Raw genomic sequence first — 18,010 nt, 5'->3', positions numbered from 1 at the left:
CAAATCATTTGTTGTAGTTGTGTGTGTGTGTTTTTTTTTCTCTTCAATTCTTGTGTATGGTGTGTTTGGACAAACCGTCAAAACCGTTACGCTTGCTCATTGCGGTGTAAAGCGAAACGCAAAACAGCGGAAACACACAGTTTATATGCGATACAAACAATTCTACGCGATGCTGGTTCGCTAACCCAATTTTTTTCCTCTGCAGAAGATATTAAAAGAACAACAACCACATTGTGCAATCGTCGCGTAATATTTGCATCTGTTAACGATGAGTTCAGTAAACGTAAATGTAAAGAACATATCAGTGAGTGAATGCAATTTAGTGTCATTGAGAAGCGAGCTTAAGTGATTTGGAATGGAAATTTAATGGAATTTCATTTTTTTCGAACCGTTTTTGCATTGTTTTGTGAGAAGAAGACGTTTTTTTCAATTATTTTCATATTTAGACATGACATTCGGGTCTTTACTACGATTTTCCCCTGGATTTTCTTATGATCGTTATCTCTGTCATGGCAGAATAATAAAGTTTAATATCGCACAGACGTTTAAATGACAATAAAGATATTCAAAACGATAGCAAAGATAATTTGAAACAAACTTCTTCCTCGTCCACCGTTTGAATTTGCATTTGTTCAACCGTTGATGGTAAGTCTTCGGTGCTATTCCCATTCCGAAACACAGACAACAAATAGAAAATGAAACGACGTCAGATTTCTAATGAAATATTGACATATGTCATGCATATTTCTTCCATTGGCATGTCCCAAATTTGGTTTTGGCCAAACATGCGTCGCGTTGTATACGAAATCCGTTCCACTCGAACGCTGTTATCTATTTTTGTTACAATAGCTCCTCCATTATGTATTGATTATTTGGTCATTACTGTGAGCGCTTAACCAAAAAAAAAAGATGTGCCAAAACAAAAACACATACAAAGAGAAAGTAAGAATGATTTTTGTTTCTCTTTGTCGCTGCGTGTGCTCAATGGTTTTCGGCCGTTCTGCATCGCAAGAATATTACCAGATCACGGATTTAATGTGTCATCATGACAATGTTTTTCGAAGCATCAACATTTTTTCTGAACTAAAACAACCGTAAAAACACTGTGTCGCGAAGACACAATGCGAACAATTCGATTCAACGTGATATCATGCACGTTTCATACATTAATCGAACGAATTTCAATAGGCCGCACGTACAATTTTAATGACATTCTTGTATTTCGGCCTAATGGCCGTCCATTCTTGGATTTCACTATTTTTCGGAACAGAGGCCTTGATTTGTTTTTTTCATCAAATTCATTCAGGGAATGAAGACAAAAAATTGAAGAGTGGATTGAATTGTATTTGGATACTTTTTCGAGACAACAACATTTATTACATAGATTTGTAGAGAGAATGATTTCATAGTTTTTTGAAGAAAGCAAAAAAAAATTGTCTTAAATATTTCCAGTTTTCGAAAGAAAACAAGACATTGATTGACCATGAATTTCACAGCAAACCAAGTTTTCTTCAATTTTCGATGAAAATCAAAAGTTTTACGTCGACTTTTAAGACAAATTAGAGCAAAATCATTTTTCCAGTAATAACAAACATTTTTTTCATATGATAACGAGATCTTTTTGTAGTATCTTGGGATTCTACTGTCAATTTGACATGGTATTTGACGTGAGACGTGTCTTTACTTTCAAAAAAACTAAAATGGATCAACAACAAACTCAATCTGAACTTGGTGAATCGTAAACGTTACAAAAGATCATTGAAGCGGAATTAATCGTTGAAGTGAATCAAAGGCTGATCTTAAGGCCGAAGAGTATCATATGAATCAATAGTTAATCTCGACATGAATCCAAAACGTGATCTGTGCAAAAACAAAACTGACATTTGATCTTCAAGAAGAAAGAAGTGATATTTGGTGGCAATGAAAGGTATAAAAGTCCAGAAAATCAATGAAAGCAGAGAAAAGTGAAAGAAAATTGTGAAAGAATATATAAATGTCTCAACGCAAGAATGAAGAAGAGACCAAAAAGCATTAAAACAGCGATTAAATGACAGAAATCAATGAATAAAACCGAAAAAATCAAAAACTGTATGAATAAAAGAGCACACAAAGTCGATAAAAAGGTAAAAAAAATGAATAAAACTATTGGAAAAACAACAAATTGAAGAAACAAAATGAATAAAACTATCGAAGACAAACAAATCGAAGAAAATAAGAGAATACAACGACCGACGAATTGAAAAGGCATCGAAATAGCGAAGAAGACATTTTTTTCTCAAAGAGAAATCGCTAAACTTTGTCACTGCTCGTTTTCGTCTGAGTCACTATGTTCTTTTTGTTGAACTTTGATGATGGTATTTCCCAGTCTAGAAATGTCTTATCCCATTTTCTATTCCGCGTGCATCGTGGTTCTCTTTTCAATTTACAACCACAGTTGATTCGAAACACAATCATTTGATTTAACATGCAATCTTTTGATTGGAAATGCATCGCGCGTGTTATTCGATTAAAATGCAAATTCACACCTGATGGCTAAGGCAGTATGCCAGTTTCAACGGTTCTTTTTAACTATTATGTAAATTGGTTGATAGCTCACGATGAGCATTGGGCTTCGTTCCACATGACCATAAATCGCATTCACACACCTCGAATACCGTTTCGATTTAACAGATCGTCGACACGGGTTTTATTGGATTTAAAGATAAAATAACCAGAATTTTATGTTATGCTAGAAGTTTGTCGGTTTTTTATGTTTGTTTTCTTTAAAATTCAAGATTTTTTTGTGAATTTCAACGTTTTTTCGGCATTTGAAACTGTATTTTTCTTGATAATCATTGGGTTAGCGTCATCACACTTGAGACTTCTTTTCGATTGATTTTTTTCACTGCGTTTGTCAGCAACACACCAAATGAAGAGCTATTAATTTTTTCAAACGTTTCTTCGTTGTTTTCACTGGTTTGTTCTCACTTCAACGTTCAATTAGTATTCAAATAAATAAATAAATAGCACTAAAAACTAGCTTAAACCGATGACTCGGATTACTTCGCATCAAAAATATCTCCAGCGTCCAGGTCATCGAGACCGCCGCCAAATCCATAGTCATCGTAATCGGCGTTGGGCGGTACAAATGCACCGTTAAACCATCCAGCCACCCGTTCTTCCAGGTTCATCTGCACCGCAATGCCATAAATCAGTCGCATGACTAACAGTCGCAAGAAATTCGGTGGGTTTGTCTCACGCAATTCCAATTCTTTGGCGACCGGTGATTTGCTCACTCCCATCGTTTTGCTCTGGAATTTTTTGCTACGTTTACGCTTTGCATCACAATCAGCGGCTAAGATCAACACTATCACTAGCAACACTGCAACTTTTCGGAATGTTGGCGACATTTTGGCACACTTCCCAGTATAAATCGTTTGAATGAAAATTTAGTTGAATTTCAGTAGGTTGATTGCAGAATGTTCAATCAATTGGCTTTTCTTGCTGATAAAATTGGGTTTTTCCAATCTTCCAGAGCCGTTCGGTTTCTGAACACTTTTTTTAGTAATTTTTCATAAAAAATTTGTTTCTTTAAATTAAACTTTTTTATCAAATAATCCGCTTTGCCGATGCGTATCAATCGATTGTTGTCGCGATTTTATCACCGACTTCTTGTATCACCGATCTAAATGCTTGCACGATATCCAACGGAATGAACGCAGCTGCTTCGAATCACCTCGAATAAATACGATCAAATGAATAGCCACATACATACACACACTTCGTACTGTTTTTTTTTTTTAGATGAGTTGGTCTGTGTGCCATTTAACGCAGCGTCGAAGACGACATATTATCATGCGAAGCGCAATGCAAACGACGAAAGAGAAATGCAAACAATAAGCTGTTGGATGCCGTTATTCTCTTTCGGTCAAAACACTTGGGTCGATGCGATTCGAAAAATGAAGAAGAGACAACAACAACACCAACAAATGAAGAGAAGACAAAGAGAACAAACAAACAGAAGAAACAAAGGAAAAGAAAGAATGAAAAAGAGAGCAAAATAGAGAGAAAGAAAGACGAGAGAGGGAGACAGAGAAAGAGGTAAAGAGAGAAGCTGAGATCGAGACAAAAAGAAATCTCACGTGGATTTATGCGGAGAACAAAAAAACAACGACTACGAAAAAAAAACTATTCGATTTTTAAGTGAACAAATATGAAGATGGGCAAAAAAAAATTTGAAAACGAAAACAGCGCTAACGGTCCAAACGCCGAACGAATCAAATTATCCAATTAGCACCGCATCGAAATCAAAAGTGAAAAACAATTGAAATTGATTGGCAATTGACAAGGTCGTTAAGTTATTCACGTTTTTCACCTTTCCAAACATTTACCCACCTTTTTATTTGTTTAAGCCTTAGAATTTCCATTAATCAGCCAATCTTTGTGACTATTTTTACCATTTCTAAGCCCAATCAAACGGGCAACGGAGAATGAACAAAAACTTTATTCGAATATTTATGAACGGGATATCGTTCAGCTTTCATGCTATCGCGATGAGTTATGCTCTTGAAATTTAAATTATAATATCGATAGTTTTTGAAGTGAAATTCATTTTTCACTTTCTTCTGATTGAGACATTAAACTCTTTTTGAGAAGACCTTGGGAAAAACACCAATGATTTGTTTGAACTTTAAAAAAGGTAAAAAAAACAGATTTTTAATGCAAATGATAATGAAAGTTTGTGTAAAAAAGGTGCTTCGATTTATTAGATTCAACACAAATGTGGCGCAAATTCAAGCAAATCGCTTGAAATGACTAAATTTGAAATTAAAATGAAAATTTTCGGCTTTGATTCGAACTTATTGATGGTTTTTTGCATTTATTCGTGGAATTTCATTGAAGAAAATGTGAATTTGAATTTATTTTCTATTTCTTCTCTGAAGAATTAAAAAAAACTCACTTTTTAATTCCTCAAAAAAGAAAAAAACTTCTCGAAAAGTATAACTTTCTTTAATTTTAATTCGGTATTTGAATTATTTTTCGCTTCTGTAGCCAGCGATCATCGGCATTAGTTGGTAAAAATTAAAACAATCTATTCTAACGACCAATTTGATGCTTGATCGCACATTTGTTTGATTTATCACTGAATGTGTTCATTGTGAACACGCTGTTTTCGTGCAAAATTAAGTTTAATTTTGTTGTCAGATTTTGTTCAAAAGATTACTCAAAAAAGTAACAAAGTTTTAATCAGAATTCAATTGTTATTAGTTTCAATCAAATTCGCCGAAAAAATTTGACATGTGTAGTACACATTGTGTACTTTTTTCTCTTTGACTAAACGTATTTCTTTTCGAATAAATGTTTCCCTTCGGAATGTTATTGCTTGGTTTATGCACTTCTTCGCGCTAAAGAGAGAAAAAGACACCGCAACGAAGAAGAAGAAGTAGAAGACAGAAGAGTAGATAGAGATTTAATTAAAATGAAAAACTCAAGTGCAACACGTGAAATGTTGTAATGTTGAATGTTATAATTTCTCTGGAAAACCTCTGTTCATCGGAACAGATGAAGTAAGTTTGATTCAATGAATTTTGTAACAAGATGTTGTTGTTACAAACCGCCAGCTATTTCACATCAAATCACTGTGAAACAGTGGATGAAGAGTACTCGATGCACTGCCTAGATTTTCTCCACGCGTTGCATGGTGTTTTCATTCATCGGTGATGATTTTATTTGGAATACGCGCAAGCAGCGAATAAGAGTACGCGCTGCTTGAGCATATTCTGTGAAATAAAAGCCGTACCAATGTTGTTTGGAGCAGCGAATGAGATTGGTTCAGATGAAAAGCGCCGACAAATGAAAACCCAAGAAGTGCGAAGAATACACGCTAGTCTTAGCTGAAAACCCCAAGCTTATATCGTAGTTGAATTGTTCAGATAACGGTTCTTTAACCAAAATATTCACCTCTATTATCTGAATAGTCGCCGATTCAATTGTCGCCGATTGAGTTTTGAAAAATCATTGATGATCCAAATATCACCCAGAAAAATGTTTTTGTTTAGATTAACTTTAATTATTATAAGTTTAATTTAGAGGAGAGACCATATTTTCATATATTAGATTCATCTATTTACCCCATAATAAAAAAAATGTATTTGATAGTTATAAAGAAACGCGTCATAGCCGCTATCATGAATATAGTTTAGTGCCTCTGAAAAAAATCAGAATTGGAATATTGCCTTCATAATCAGAGAAATGTAAAGTCCCGCGCTGATTATGAAAATTTCCCAATTTTTCGCTCCATTTGGAATGTATATGCCTCTAAAGAGATTAATTTATTTTAGGTCAAATATGATTTTTGCCAGTCACAACGCTTTGCTAACTGGAAAAGGCAAAGCCGCTTTCCTACGAAACGATAATTTCTTTTCGTTCGAATACAAATAAATTTATTCCGTAGGAAGATGATGCAATTGACAAAAACAGAAAAAAAATATTGAAAAGAACGCTCATACTACAGTAAACAAATGTTTCTAATCTCTCATTTATCTCTTTTTCATTTTTCTGAGCAATGTGATGCTCGATATACGTTCAAATTGTTCAGAAAAATAAAAACAAATGAATAAATCGCACATCGTTTGCAATCAATTTGTGGACTCTTTCATATCGCAGTTTTTTTGTTGTTGAAAAATTATCATTTTCAATAAAAAAGCAAGATCATTTGCTATTGATTGCTTACTACAGCAAAGCGATCATTTACATTGACGAGCCGATCAAAGAGTACATTGGATACGATTCATTTTTAAAAGTTGATGAATTAAAAAATGTACAGCTGATAATGACAGTTCTCACGTTTTTACGATGAATGCGTACTACGGATATGGTTTAATGATTACAAAGTCCATAATATGATAGCGTCAACACAGCAATATCGTCAGTGTGGCTATAATTAAACAACATGCGATTATGGCGAGATTTGTTTGTGTTGTTGTTGTGTTGACAAAAATTCGTTTGTTTACATTTTTCCATTCGAGTGATTCATATCAGTATAAACGTATTAGTAAATCTCATTTCGTCACCGTACCGAGATCATTATGCAAAATAAGCGCAGAAACATTGCGATTGAGACTGAAAGTTTCTGTTTTCGTTTCAACAAACCGATTGCCGACTGTTGTTTGGTGTGTGAACTTTAATCGCAATAACAGCTGACTGACACACACTAAAATGCTTGCACATCACGCTCACGATTAAGAATAGACCGGCTATTACGCTTCAGTAGTCCGAAATCAGTGCTACAAGACAGAAGTGATTTTTTGTTCTGATTGAAATAAAATATAGTGTTTTAAATGCTTTGAACTGCAAGTATTCGATTTCAATTCATATTCATTCGTTCTCTTTGAACATTTCCAACCATAGTTGTACTCTGCAAGTGTAAAAAAATGTTTTCCAAATTTCTGGTAGTAATTTGTCTCATTTTCATAAATGGCTGCCGAAGTGAAGAGGTGAGATTAATCAGGATTTAAATTCGGAGTTGATTTTTGAAGTGAAACTTATTGTGGTTTTTGATAAAATGGTGCTAATTTGGATTGAGCCGTTATCATTCAAAATTTTATTTCGATGAATTTTTGTGGCTTAAGTTTTTGCAATTCAATGAATGCTCATGCAAAATGTCTGGGAAAAAGTCCAAAAAAATCAGTAATCAAAATTCATAAATAGAACGTATGCACAACTGCAAGAGGCCAATCAGCCTTATCAGTTGAGCACCGGCACTTTTTCGAAGACAACAAAATTTGCGAATATTTTCGGAACTGATAAAGCCGTCAGGTTTCATCGAGCGTGAACAAAATGCAAAAGTTCTTTGTTCTTCGTGTGGTAAAGAAGCTAAAAAAAGGATCGATTACTGGTACAAACTTTCACGACTCTAAGAAAATATGCGCAGCAAATTAAAAAACTATCTTTAATAAATAAAATTTCACGTAAATACACGCACGAATTTTACTTCGATTTGGCGACAAAATGCTAAAAGTGATAGAAATTGTGAAATGATTCGATGCTACGATAAAATACGTTCTCTGGATCATTGAAGTATTGGACTTTTATTGGAAAATTTCCATCTTTGGCACATATAAAAAACGTTGCTTACATAAGAATAATCAGCTTCAAATTTGACTTGGAAAATCTGAAGGGGAATATGAATTTTGTACTGCAACGCAACGCATGAAAAATATGTGATATTTTTACGCGATATTTCTATCCCATATGAATAAAAATCAGGGAGTGTAACTCCGAGGAGGAGGAATGGTGAGGAGGTGAATGAGGAGGAGGAGAGCGCTGAGGAGGTTCCTCCTCCTCACATGAGGAGGAAATAAAAATTACCAAAATTGAGGCATATAAATTTATTTTAAACACTCCTATTGATGTTGATCGTAGTTTTTTATCGTTGGCATCCGTTCCAAATCAATAAAAGTGTTTAAAATAAATTTATATGCCTCAATTTTGGTAATTTTTATTTCCTCCTCATGTGAGGAGGAGGAACCTCCTCAGCGCACTCCTCCTCCTCATTCACCTCATCACCATTCCTCCTCCTCGGAGTTACACTCCCTGATGAAAATATCCCATAGTAATCTCTGCGAAAAAGTTAAGTGATAGAATAATCTACTCAAGGGGAAGTCCAAACTCCAACCTTCAAAAAAATCTACTTAAAATCAACGTATACGGCGTGAATTTCAATTGCTAAGTGTGTTGTTCAGCGCGATTATTTAACATTATTCGAATTTTTATTATTCAAATGAATCTCAGTTTACAATGCAATTGATGGATCAATAACTGTATACACAATCTTACGGCTATAGAAATAACCGGCGGTTTTTTTTCATTAGGCAGTGTCACGATCAAAGTATACTTTTATTACGGCTCATAATAAACTAATGCACTTATACTGGCGTTCTTCATGGCACACAATCGGTTGAGAGCATGTGGAGCCATTTGAGACTTTTTTTTCACTGTTCTGAACTCCCACTGTGGATGTGATACTATTCTTGTCTTCACTCTGAAGACGAATTCTTCTTTAAAATAGCGAATGAATTGATTTAAATTGATTTTTTCTTCTTTGGTCGTAATATTCAACTGAATCAAATCATATTCATCATAAAATCTACTAAATCTTGTCATAAAAAAATTTCTTCCTCTCATTTTCACAAACGATCTCTTCTCATTACAGTCAGCAACATACACAGCAGCGGTTGTCGAAGTAAATCCTCTGTCCGAAGGTAATACCACAAAGAGTGTGAATGAGGTCACAAAACAAGCCATCGACATCATTGAATCGATTGAATTGGATGGAGTCGATATTGTAGTTTTGCCGGAAGTCATTTTCAACCGTCAAAATACTGCTGTGCTACTACCGAATACAAACCTGTCATATTGCGATGATCCGGCCGTTGATGAGGTGCTCCGTAGTATCTCATGTGCAGTTCGAAAGGCTAAAAAATACGTGGTAATCGACTTGTATGTCAAAGTGAAATGTTCAATGGACGATCAATCGTTTTGCGCTTACGAATCCGATTCCACGAACCTCTACAACATGGCCATTGTCTTTGATCGCAACGGCGATGTGGTTGCGAAGTAAGTGGAGTAGCATAATCAATTGGTGGTCTAAAAATATCAATTTACTGAAATAATTTCATTTCAAGGTACCGAAAGTACCATTTATTCAATGAGGACGGAGTGCAACAGACCAAAACGCCCGATTTAACAACATTTAGAACCGATTTCAATGTAACATTCGGTGTGTGCATTTGCTTTGATCTGATGTTCGACGAACCGGCCATCAATTTAGTCGATCAAGGCGTGAAACACTTTGTTTATCCAACGATGTGGTTCTCGGAAATTCCGTATTTGACAGGTGAGAAACAGATTGTTGTGGGGCTTTTTTGGATTTCTTCTTTCGGATTTTTAATTTTAGTTTTCCATCTTTTCTCTCTTTTTAGCCGTTCAATACCAGCAAAGTTGGGCGTATGCGAATAATGTAAATCTATTGGCAGCCAATGTGAATGCACCCAGCATAAAATGTTCTGGCAGTGGAATCTACGGTGGACGATCGGGTGCGTTGCAAGTAATCGTCAGCGAATCACCGGCAACTAAAATTCTTGTAGCAAAGATTCCCATTGATCCAGCTGAAGGAAACCGTCTCGAGGCACAGTCAAATTCAAATCCAAACACCGACTCGAATGAAAGTAGTGAAATGATACTCTTCCAAGATGATATAACTGAGTACACCGTGACATTTTTGGACTTCTCTAGATCTCTTGGGCAAAGCGGAAGCGTGTGCAATAAAGCCATTTGCTGTGATTACAACATCGAAGTCAGCGACAATGGCGGATTGGAAGGAAAGGTGAAAAGAAAATCTAATTTTTTAGTCAGTTAAATATTGTTCTGTGAATAATATGGCCTTTGGTGGGAGAATTGGATTGAATCCACTCTGATTTGGGTGTTTATTCAAAAAAAGAGTGCCAAGAGATTGTGCGCAACGTTGTTGATCGATTTTTCCTCTCTTTTAAGTCATCATATTCATATGCAATATCGGTGTTCAGTGGACATCGTCGCTACAATGGCATCAACAATTTACTTACTGGTCAAGAAGTGTGCAGCTTAATCGCTTGTACTGAAATGAACACGAAGAGTTCCTGTGGAATTCGAACATCACCGTCACAAGTGCACAATCGATACAATTTCACAAAATTGTCGCTGAAAACAGTGCTTCCAGTCACTTACATGAAAGCCATGCCAAACACATTGACCGCAGACTTGCTGCCGCTCAATGTAAAGGAATTTGAGTACAAAATGTAAGTTTAGCTCTTTTCCACCAGTCATAATTTCCTTAATCACATTCAAAAACGAATATTGATTTTTTTTATTTATTGAGAGAAGAAACAGTTAAACAGTTTTGGCTAAAATTCCATCATTTTCATTACAGATCCAAAATAAAAGAACATTATGTGGTCGAGCTGCATTTGAATGTGCCAAAATCAAATCTGCTGACGTTTGCCATTTTCTCACGAGACTATGACAAGGATGTGATCACAAACGGCACAGAATCTAGCAAGATGACAACCATGATCACATTTTGTGTTTTTTCAAGCATTATTTGGATGAGATGCAGCCATTACGTCAATCATTGATATCAACTATTTTAGTATCATTTTTTCTATAAAGAAATTTTTTGGAATAAAATAATCTATTCATCGGAACTGTTATTTTCGACTAACTCAATCTTTGAACAATTTCTCCACTACATTTACTCGTACATTGTGTGACATTGTATCTGTAATGTGTTTGTCAAATAATATGATGTTGTCAGTTCGCAATAAGTAGATTTTATCGTGTAAACGTGTATAAACGATAACTAATTAGTTTTATTTGAAGTTCAGTTGATAGCCGCACGAAAATCAGTTGTTATCTCCACAATTTCGGTATTTGTTCAAATGAAATAAACATTTTTGACGGATTTAATAACTTATCATTATTACACATCACTTGATCTGTCATCTATATTTGACACGTTCCACCAATCCTGGAGTATTAACAGGGCAACCGAAAATATTTATTTAAATAAAAAATATTTAAATAAATATTTTGGCCATTTTTGAAAATTATATAGGTAAATATTTCCCAATTTTCGAGTTTTTCGTAAATATTTTAAGGTTTTTGACGTCTTTTCAGAAATATTTTTGAGTATTTTTCAAGCAATGATAAATATTTTAGATGAAGGTAACATAAATTTTGCAATAGAACATGAGTCATATTTCAAGACAAAACATTGCAAATGTACTTTGCACGTCTCTACATGACTTTGCAAATCGAAGATAATGGAATTATATCGAATTGTCTCACTTATAGTTGATCAAAACCAAAAGTTGCAATTCTGCAATATGTGCTATTTCGACAGTATTCAGTGTATTTATTTATACATTACTGTGTAGACGTTTACAAATTTTATTTATCAGCTGATTGAATGATCGCTTGAATTTGCAAATGTGTAGTCATCAAATAATATGTAAATAACGTTCTCGCGCACTAATAACTAATTACTTCGAACGACTCGATTTGACACTTTGAATTTCGTTCTCATTTGGAGACTGAAATAGACGCGTTCAAATTTGCTCCAATTACGTCAACCGATGTCGAGCGTTCATTTTCCAAGAATGTTTTGCGTGACAATCGACGTTCATTCCTTTTCGAAAATTTAGCTAAACACGTTATCATTTTCTGTAACAACTTCGAATAATACTTAACTGTCGAAAATGTCAAGAAATATTCAAAATATAAGGTTTTTTCCACTTATTTTTTTCGTAAATATTTTCAGCTTATTTTTAGTTTATCGTAAATATTTCGATGTTTTTTCGTGCATAAATAAATAAATAATTTTGACTTTTTTCGTAAATATTTTCGGTTGCCCTAAATATTAAAAACTGTTCGAGTGTGATTCTTATTCTTCAATAGAGTGAATAACATGTTGCATTCCCAAGCGCGACAGTACGATCAATTCGATGTCACATCAGTTAGATCATCCAACTTGGATGTGAGCATTCGTCCTAGGCAAATGTGACAAAGAGAATGAATATCAAAACTAAAGAGTCGTTGCTTTTATAAGAATTACTTGAGACTATTCACTAATATTCATTCATATGTGACAAACACATATTTCTCTGGATGTGACATCGAAGCGTGTGACATACTGTTGCGCTTGAAGGGACAACGCGTGATATGTTAGTAATTTTGTTTATTTTTTTTTTTCAATCAAAAAGCAGTGAACAACATAAGCAGAAAATGTTTCTTCACCTTTCCTTTCAATTCACCATTGTCGCTGACTCCGATATTGTAATCACAGCAAATGGCGTTATTGCACACTTTTCCGCTTGTTGTGTTTTTGATTTGGTTTTCAGAAGAAAAAAACAAGTTTGATGTTAGATACAACGTACATTACTCTGACTTCCCAAGAGTTAATCGGCATCCACTCTGAAATTCGTTCTATGTTGTAATCATGGATACGGGAGATATCGCAGTCGGTGCAAATCCAACGAATGAAGAATACAATTTATGGCAAAGTATCGATTTGCGCGTACAAAAATTGATAAGGATGGGTTGTAGCAAAGTAAATGTGCCGGATAACTTGTTCAAAGTTTGAAACTGAGAATCGCTTGTTTGTCTTGAAAAAATAATAAAATCAAAAACCACTAAAATGAATCGATTATTTTATTCCCAATGTTTTTTTTTTTTCATAAAACAAAATGATATCAACATAGTCCTATCAATGATTGACGCAATGGATGTGCCTCATCCAGATAATGCTTGACAAAACACACAACGTGATTATGATGACATCCTTTCTAGATTTTTGATGAGATGTTTGTGATTATATCCTTGTCATAATCTCGTGAGAATATGGCAAATGTTAGCAGATTTGACTTTGGCACATTCAAATTCAGCTCAACCTTAACATGATGATCATTTTGAGCTTCGGATCTGGAATGAAAATAATGGAATTTTTGTTGAAATTCTTATTTTTATTCGTATAAAATAGAAGAAGAAAAAACAATCAGTATCCCTTATTGAACGTGATTACCCAAGCGCGACTCCACTCCACACTCAACTTCTAAATGTGACACCTAGCTAAGTGTTAGCATTCATCGTACGGATAAGCGACAAAGAGAATGAACAAGTGCGCGTGTATTAGTCGCTACATTTATAAACATCACATCAGGCTACTCACAAACACAAGCTCACTTGTGTTCATTCTCTTTGTCGCTTATTCTTACGATGAATGCTCACACTTAGCTAGGTGTCACATTAATAATAAGTTAAGTATGGAGTCGCGCTTGGGTATAGATATTAAAATGTTGCCAACAAACAAATTACCTGAGATTTATTGGCAATCTTTCATAGCAATTTGAAATGATGTGATCGGCTTTTGTAAGACTGTTACGATTTCCTTTATCAAATAGGTACGATGATATGGATGCGATAAGATTTGTAGTGATTTTTGAACATTGTTCGATTTTTGCGAATTCATGACTTGAAAATTGGTTGGTGGATGGTGGAAAAGAGCCAGAACTTACATTTTGAAATCAAATTCATTTGGATTGAGTGACAGCAGGTCTGTGGTCAATGTGTTTGGCATGACTTTCATGCGAGTGACTAGAAGCACCGTTTTCAACGACAATTTTGTGAAATTGTATCGATTGTGCACTCGTGACGGTGATATTCGAGTTCCACAAGATTTCTTCATTTTCATCTCAGGACAAGCGATCAAACTGCACACTTCTTGGCCAGATACTACATTTTTGACGCCATTGTAGTGACGATGTCCACTAAATATCGATATCGCATATGAATATGATGACTGAAATGAAGAAAGAATCGATAAAAAATCTTGTTCTTCGAAGACGATCGAAGCGTAAACACAACAGCAGACTGTTTCTAGATTACAAAAACTAAATGAAGGTCGATTCAACCAAATTCTCCCATCAAAGACCATATTAATCAACAAACAATGTTTAATTAATTGAAAATTAGATTTTCTCTTCACCTTTCCATCCAATTCGCCATTGTCGCTGACTTCGATGTTGTAATCACAGCAAATGGCTTTGTTGCACACTTTTCCGCTCTGTTTGAGATTTTTGGAGAAGTCCAAAAACGTAACGGTGTATTCAGTTAGGTTATCTTGGTAAAGTTTCATTTCAAACGGATATTTTTTGGGTTGAAAACTGCTTTCATTCGAGTTGATTTTTAATTTATTTTCGATACAATTTCCTTTCGTTGCTTTATATTTTCTCGATGGATAATGTTCAGTTGGCAATGGATCAATGGGAATCTTTGCTATAAGAATTTTTGTTGCCGGTGATTCGCTGACGATTACTTGCAACGCACCCGATCGTCCACTGTAGATTCCACTGCCCGAATACATCATGCTAGGTGCATTCACATTTGCTGCCAGTAAATTTACATTGTTCGCGTACGCCCAACTTTGCTGATATTGAGCGGCTAAAAAGAAAAAAATAATTGAATTTCAAAATTAGAAATCAAAAAAGCCCGACAACAATCTGTTTCTCACCTGTCAAATACGGAATTTCCGAGAACCATTTCGTTGGATAAACAATGTGTTTGACTCCTTGATCGACTAAGCTGTTGGCTGGTTTGTCAAACATTAGATCAAAGCAAACGCACACACCGAATGTTACGTTGAAATCGGTTCTAAATGTTGTCAAATCGGGCGTTTTGGTCTGTTGCACTCCTTGTTCACCGAACAAGTGATACTTTCGGTACCTTGAAATGAAATTATTTCAGTAAATTGATATTTTTAATTGATTATGCTACTCCACTTACTTCGCAACCACATCACCGTTGCGATCAAAGACAATGGCCATGTTGTAGAGGTTCGTGGAATCGGATTCGTAAGCGCAAAACGATTGATCGTCCATTGAACATTTCACTTTGACATACAAGTCGATTACCACACATTTTTTAGCCTTTCGAACTGCACATGAGATACTACGGAGCACCTCATCAACGGCCGGATCATCGCAATATGACAGGTTTGTATTTGGTAGTAGCACAGCAGTATTTTTACAGTTGAAAATGACTTCCGGCAACACCACAATATCCACTCCATCCAATTCAGTCGATTCGATGATGTCGATGGCCTGTTTCGTAAGCTTAGCTACACCCTCAGTTGTATTTCCAACGCACACTGGATTTATTTCCACTACTGCCCCTGTGTACGTTGCAATCTGGGTTTGTGGAAAAGAAAGGAACGAAAATTGATGAAAAAATTAAGAAGTTTTCTTTGTAATGAATACGATTTGATTGGAGGAGTGAGGAAATAATGTGATAACAATGACTAATACAATCCATTTATTTCATTTCTTGAAGAATTACTAGATTATTATTATTCAACTCTATTAAAATGGTCATTGGTCAATAGTCTCACCTGCTCACTTTGACAGACATTCAGAAAAATGATACCAATTAGCAGCAAAAATGTTGAAAACATTTCTTCACACTTTTAGAATACAATTTTGGTTGGAAGTTAATTTTTATTCACCAAAATACGTGTAATTTCTTGATCGACGAGAGAACACCAACGGAAATTCTTCAAAGTTCACAGTTCCAAAACAAACGATCGAAAGAATGGCTGTTGTTTCAATTCTGAACTTGTGAATCCGTATGGAATAACACTAGTTGAATCTACTATTTTTATAGTATAATGTGACCAATTGACGTCAATTGTTGAAATTCCATTCCAACTAAGCAGGAAATTCCTTAACTCCTAGTTCGCCTACAAATTATTTACTTTTTGACAAAAAAAAAACTAAATAAACAGAGTATGTTCTAAGCGCATTGACATGGGTCGTTTTAGCATACAAAGTTCGTTCAGTTTCCATGATCGTGATATCAATTCACTTTATTTGCCACTCTATTGACTGAAATACCACATCTCGCATTGCGAAAATATATTTTCTCCAAACGAAGTGAATGTACAAACAAAAGATGTTCTATGTAAATTTGAATGCTTGACTCACACAAAATAACAAAACAAACAGTTTCGATGATCGTGGTATCAATTTGTCACTCTATCGACTTGTGACTCGTTGAGCAGAAGAGATTCGCGCGTGTAACCTTGAATTCGACTCGTATGATTTTGTAAACGCAATCGATCACAATTTTCACATATTTTTGGAGAACAGCAAACGTTCAAAACTTATTATGCACATATCGCGTTGGCTTCTACTCCATATTTGATGATAGGTTCCGATGATGAAACTTTTGATTACAAACTGAAGTCAAATTTTGATTTTTTAAAAACGATTTTACATTATGCGATGATCTAGGGAATTCGCCTGTTTATTAGACCACGGGAGAAAGTCGGCTTCGAATTTGTAGTTAAGTAATAAAGGTTTGCCTCACTATTCGGAAAAAAGAAAGAAAATGCAATCGATGTTATTGAAAAGCAATGAAAAAATACATACTTACGCTTTTTAATTGCCCGGCTCTCCGCCCATTGGCAATTCATTGGCTTGGCACTCTCCTCCATCTAACTCCTCTATAGAAGCGCATGCTCTTGCGTAGAATGGAACAGGTGAGCAAATACTTTCAGCGACGAATATTCAACTACACGCGTGTGCAAGCAACTGTGTTCTGCATTCCACGGGCAGCCAGGTTGTCTCAATCCGGTATTTGGATAAAAATTGGCCGGTTCAATTGGATGGTCCATTCAAATAATACGCCGTTAGCGTAAATTACTTCAACGTATTTAATTTGAGAAGAAAAATATTTGCAATTTTTAATCTCAAGTAACTTTCTGAAATGAATGACACTCACTTTGCATCATCACGATCCAATCGTTCATTAGGTTTATCCACGGAGAATAGTGGACCAGCGGGATCTAAGTCAATTATTTTTGGCAATTTCCCGGATTTCACATACTTTCCGGCTAAATAGAGAAAACAGTTTTTGGCATAAGCTCTCGATAAATCAATGGATATGGTTAGTGGGATGAATCAATGTTGTTTTTCGTAGGGGAGCGAAAACGACATTGAGTAAAAAACGGTGTGTATGTTTTTGATTTGGTTTTCAGAAGAAAAAATCAAGTTTGATGTTAGATACAACATGCATTACTCTGACTTCCCAAGAGTTAGTCGGCATCCACTCCGAAATTTGTGTTATGTTGTAATCATGGACACGGGAGCTAGGGGCTTCACGCAAAATTTTCAACCATTGAATTTGTGTAGTGATAAATAAATAGTAATAAGTTTTAACGATTGTTATGAATTTGAAACGATACAAATAAATTTTGGTGAATTCTAGTGAATTTGTCGATAAATTAGATTTCACAGTCTTGCCAACTTAGCTGTCAAACTAAGTGTCGAACCTAGTGTTTAGCAATGAAAAGGGTCGGTAATACAAATTCTTGTAATTTTTTCTACTCACATAAATTCACCAAAATTCACCAAAATTCACCAAAATTCACCAAAATTCA

At 35.1% G+C, this 18,010-nt stretch overlaps 4 protein-coding genes across 5 annotated transcripts in view; 1 reads left to right on the top strand and 3 right to left on the bottom strand.

Annotated features, from left to right (window-relative positions):
• Window positions 1-2,892: 2,892 nt before the first annotated feature.
• LOC129570293 (uncharacterized) lies at window positions 2,893-3,506 on the bottom strand. Its single transcript, XM_055449843.1, has one exon. The coding sequence runs from the start codon at window positions 3,387-3,389 to the stop codon at window positions 3,039-3,041; it is 351 nt and encodes a 116-aa protein (XP_055305818.1). The 5' UTR covers window positions 3,390-3,506; the 3' UTR covers window positions 2,893-3,038.
• A 3,742-nt stretch (window positions 3,507-7,248) lies between these two features.
• Window positions 7,249-18,010, top strand: part of LOC129570287 (vanin-like protein 1) — an 18,277-nt gene continuing 7,515 nt past the window's right edge. Inside the window, exons 1-6 of one of the 2 annotated variants that reach the window (XM_055449837.1) lie at window positions 7,249-7,475; window positions 9,194-9,597; window positions 9,666-9,877; window positions 9,963-10,366; window positions 10,534-10,817; window positions 10,949-11,167. In XM_055449837.1, the coding sequence (XP_055305812.1) occupies window positions 7,413-7,475; window positions 9,194-9,597; window positions 9,666-9,877; window positions 9,963-10,366; window positions 10,534-10,817; window positions 10,949-11,153 (1,572 nt within the window). In that variant the 5' untranslated portion in view covers window positions 7,249-7,412 and the 3' untranslated portion in view covers window positions 11,154-11,167. Of the gene's footprint in view, window positions 7,476-9,193; window positions 9,598-9,665; window positions 9,878-9,962; window positions 10,367-10,533; window positions 10,818-10,948; window positions 13,231-18,010 lie in introns of those variants that run through there. The other variant, XM_055449836.1, reaches the window with a different exon arrangement.
• Window positions 13,210-16,080, bottom strand: LOC129570289 (vanin-like protein 1). Its single transcript, XM_055449838.1, has 6 exons — window positions 15,962-16,080; window positions 15,358-15,761; window positions 15,086-15,297; window positions 14,561-15,015; window positions 14,091-14,374; window positions 13,210-13,497 (listed from the first exon to the last, which is right to left on the bottom strand). Exons 1-6 carry the CDS (start codon window positions 16,022-16,024, stop codon window positions 13,362-13,364), a joined length of 1,554 nt encoding a protein of 517 aa, XP_055305813.1. The 5' UTR covers window positions 16,025-16,080; the 3' UTR covers window positions 13,210-13,361.
• The window catches only part of LOC129570306 (uncharacterized), a 1,182-nt gene continuing 181 nt past the window's right edge, over window positions 17,010-18,010 (bottom strand). Inside the window, exons 2-3 of the mRNA XM_055449862.1 lie at window positions 17,353-17,496; window positions 17,010-17,130 (exon numbers count right to left, since the gene is read on the bottom strand). Of these exons, the coding sequence (XP_055305837.1) occupies window positions 17,010-17,130; window positions 17,353-17,496 (265 nt within the window). The remainder of the gene's footprint in view (window positions 17,131-17,352; window positions 17,497-18,010) is intronic.

Source organism: Sitodiplosis mosellana, unplaced genomic scaffold (genome assembly GCF_009176505.1).
Source record: "Sitodiplosis mosellana isolate CC-2019 unplaced genomic scaffold, AAFC_SMos_1.0 Smas_scaffold_52, whole genome shotgun sequence".
NCBI classification, from domain to species: domain Eukaryota; kingdom Metazoa; phylum Arthropoda; class Insecta; order Diptera; family Cecidomyiidae; genus Sitodiplosis; species Sitodiplosis mosellana.
The sequence above is the reverse complement of the archived record's forward strand: the minus strand, read 5'-3'. Positions and strand labels throughout refer to the sequence as shown.

Bases quoted from the DNA above. Each gene is read 5' to 3' on its own strand.
- LOC129570293 (XM_055449843.1), bottom strand. From the start codon at position 3,389: ATGTCGCCAACATTCCGAAAAGTTGCAGTGTTGCTAGTGATAGTGTTG.
- LOC129570289 (XM_055449838.1), bottom strand. From the start codon at position 16,024: ATGTTTTCAACATTTTTGCTGCTAATTGGTATCATTTTTCTGAATGTC. The intron at 15,016-15,085 runs GTGAGAAACAGA...TTTTCTTTTTAG, and splicing joins GGAAATTCCGTATTTGACAG to CCGCTCAATATCAGCAAAGT. The intron at 13,498-14,090 runs GTAAGTTCTGGC...TTTTCATTCCAG, and splicing joins AATGAATTTGATTTCAAAAT to ATCCGAAGCTCAAAATGATC.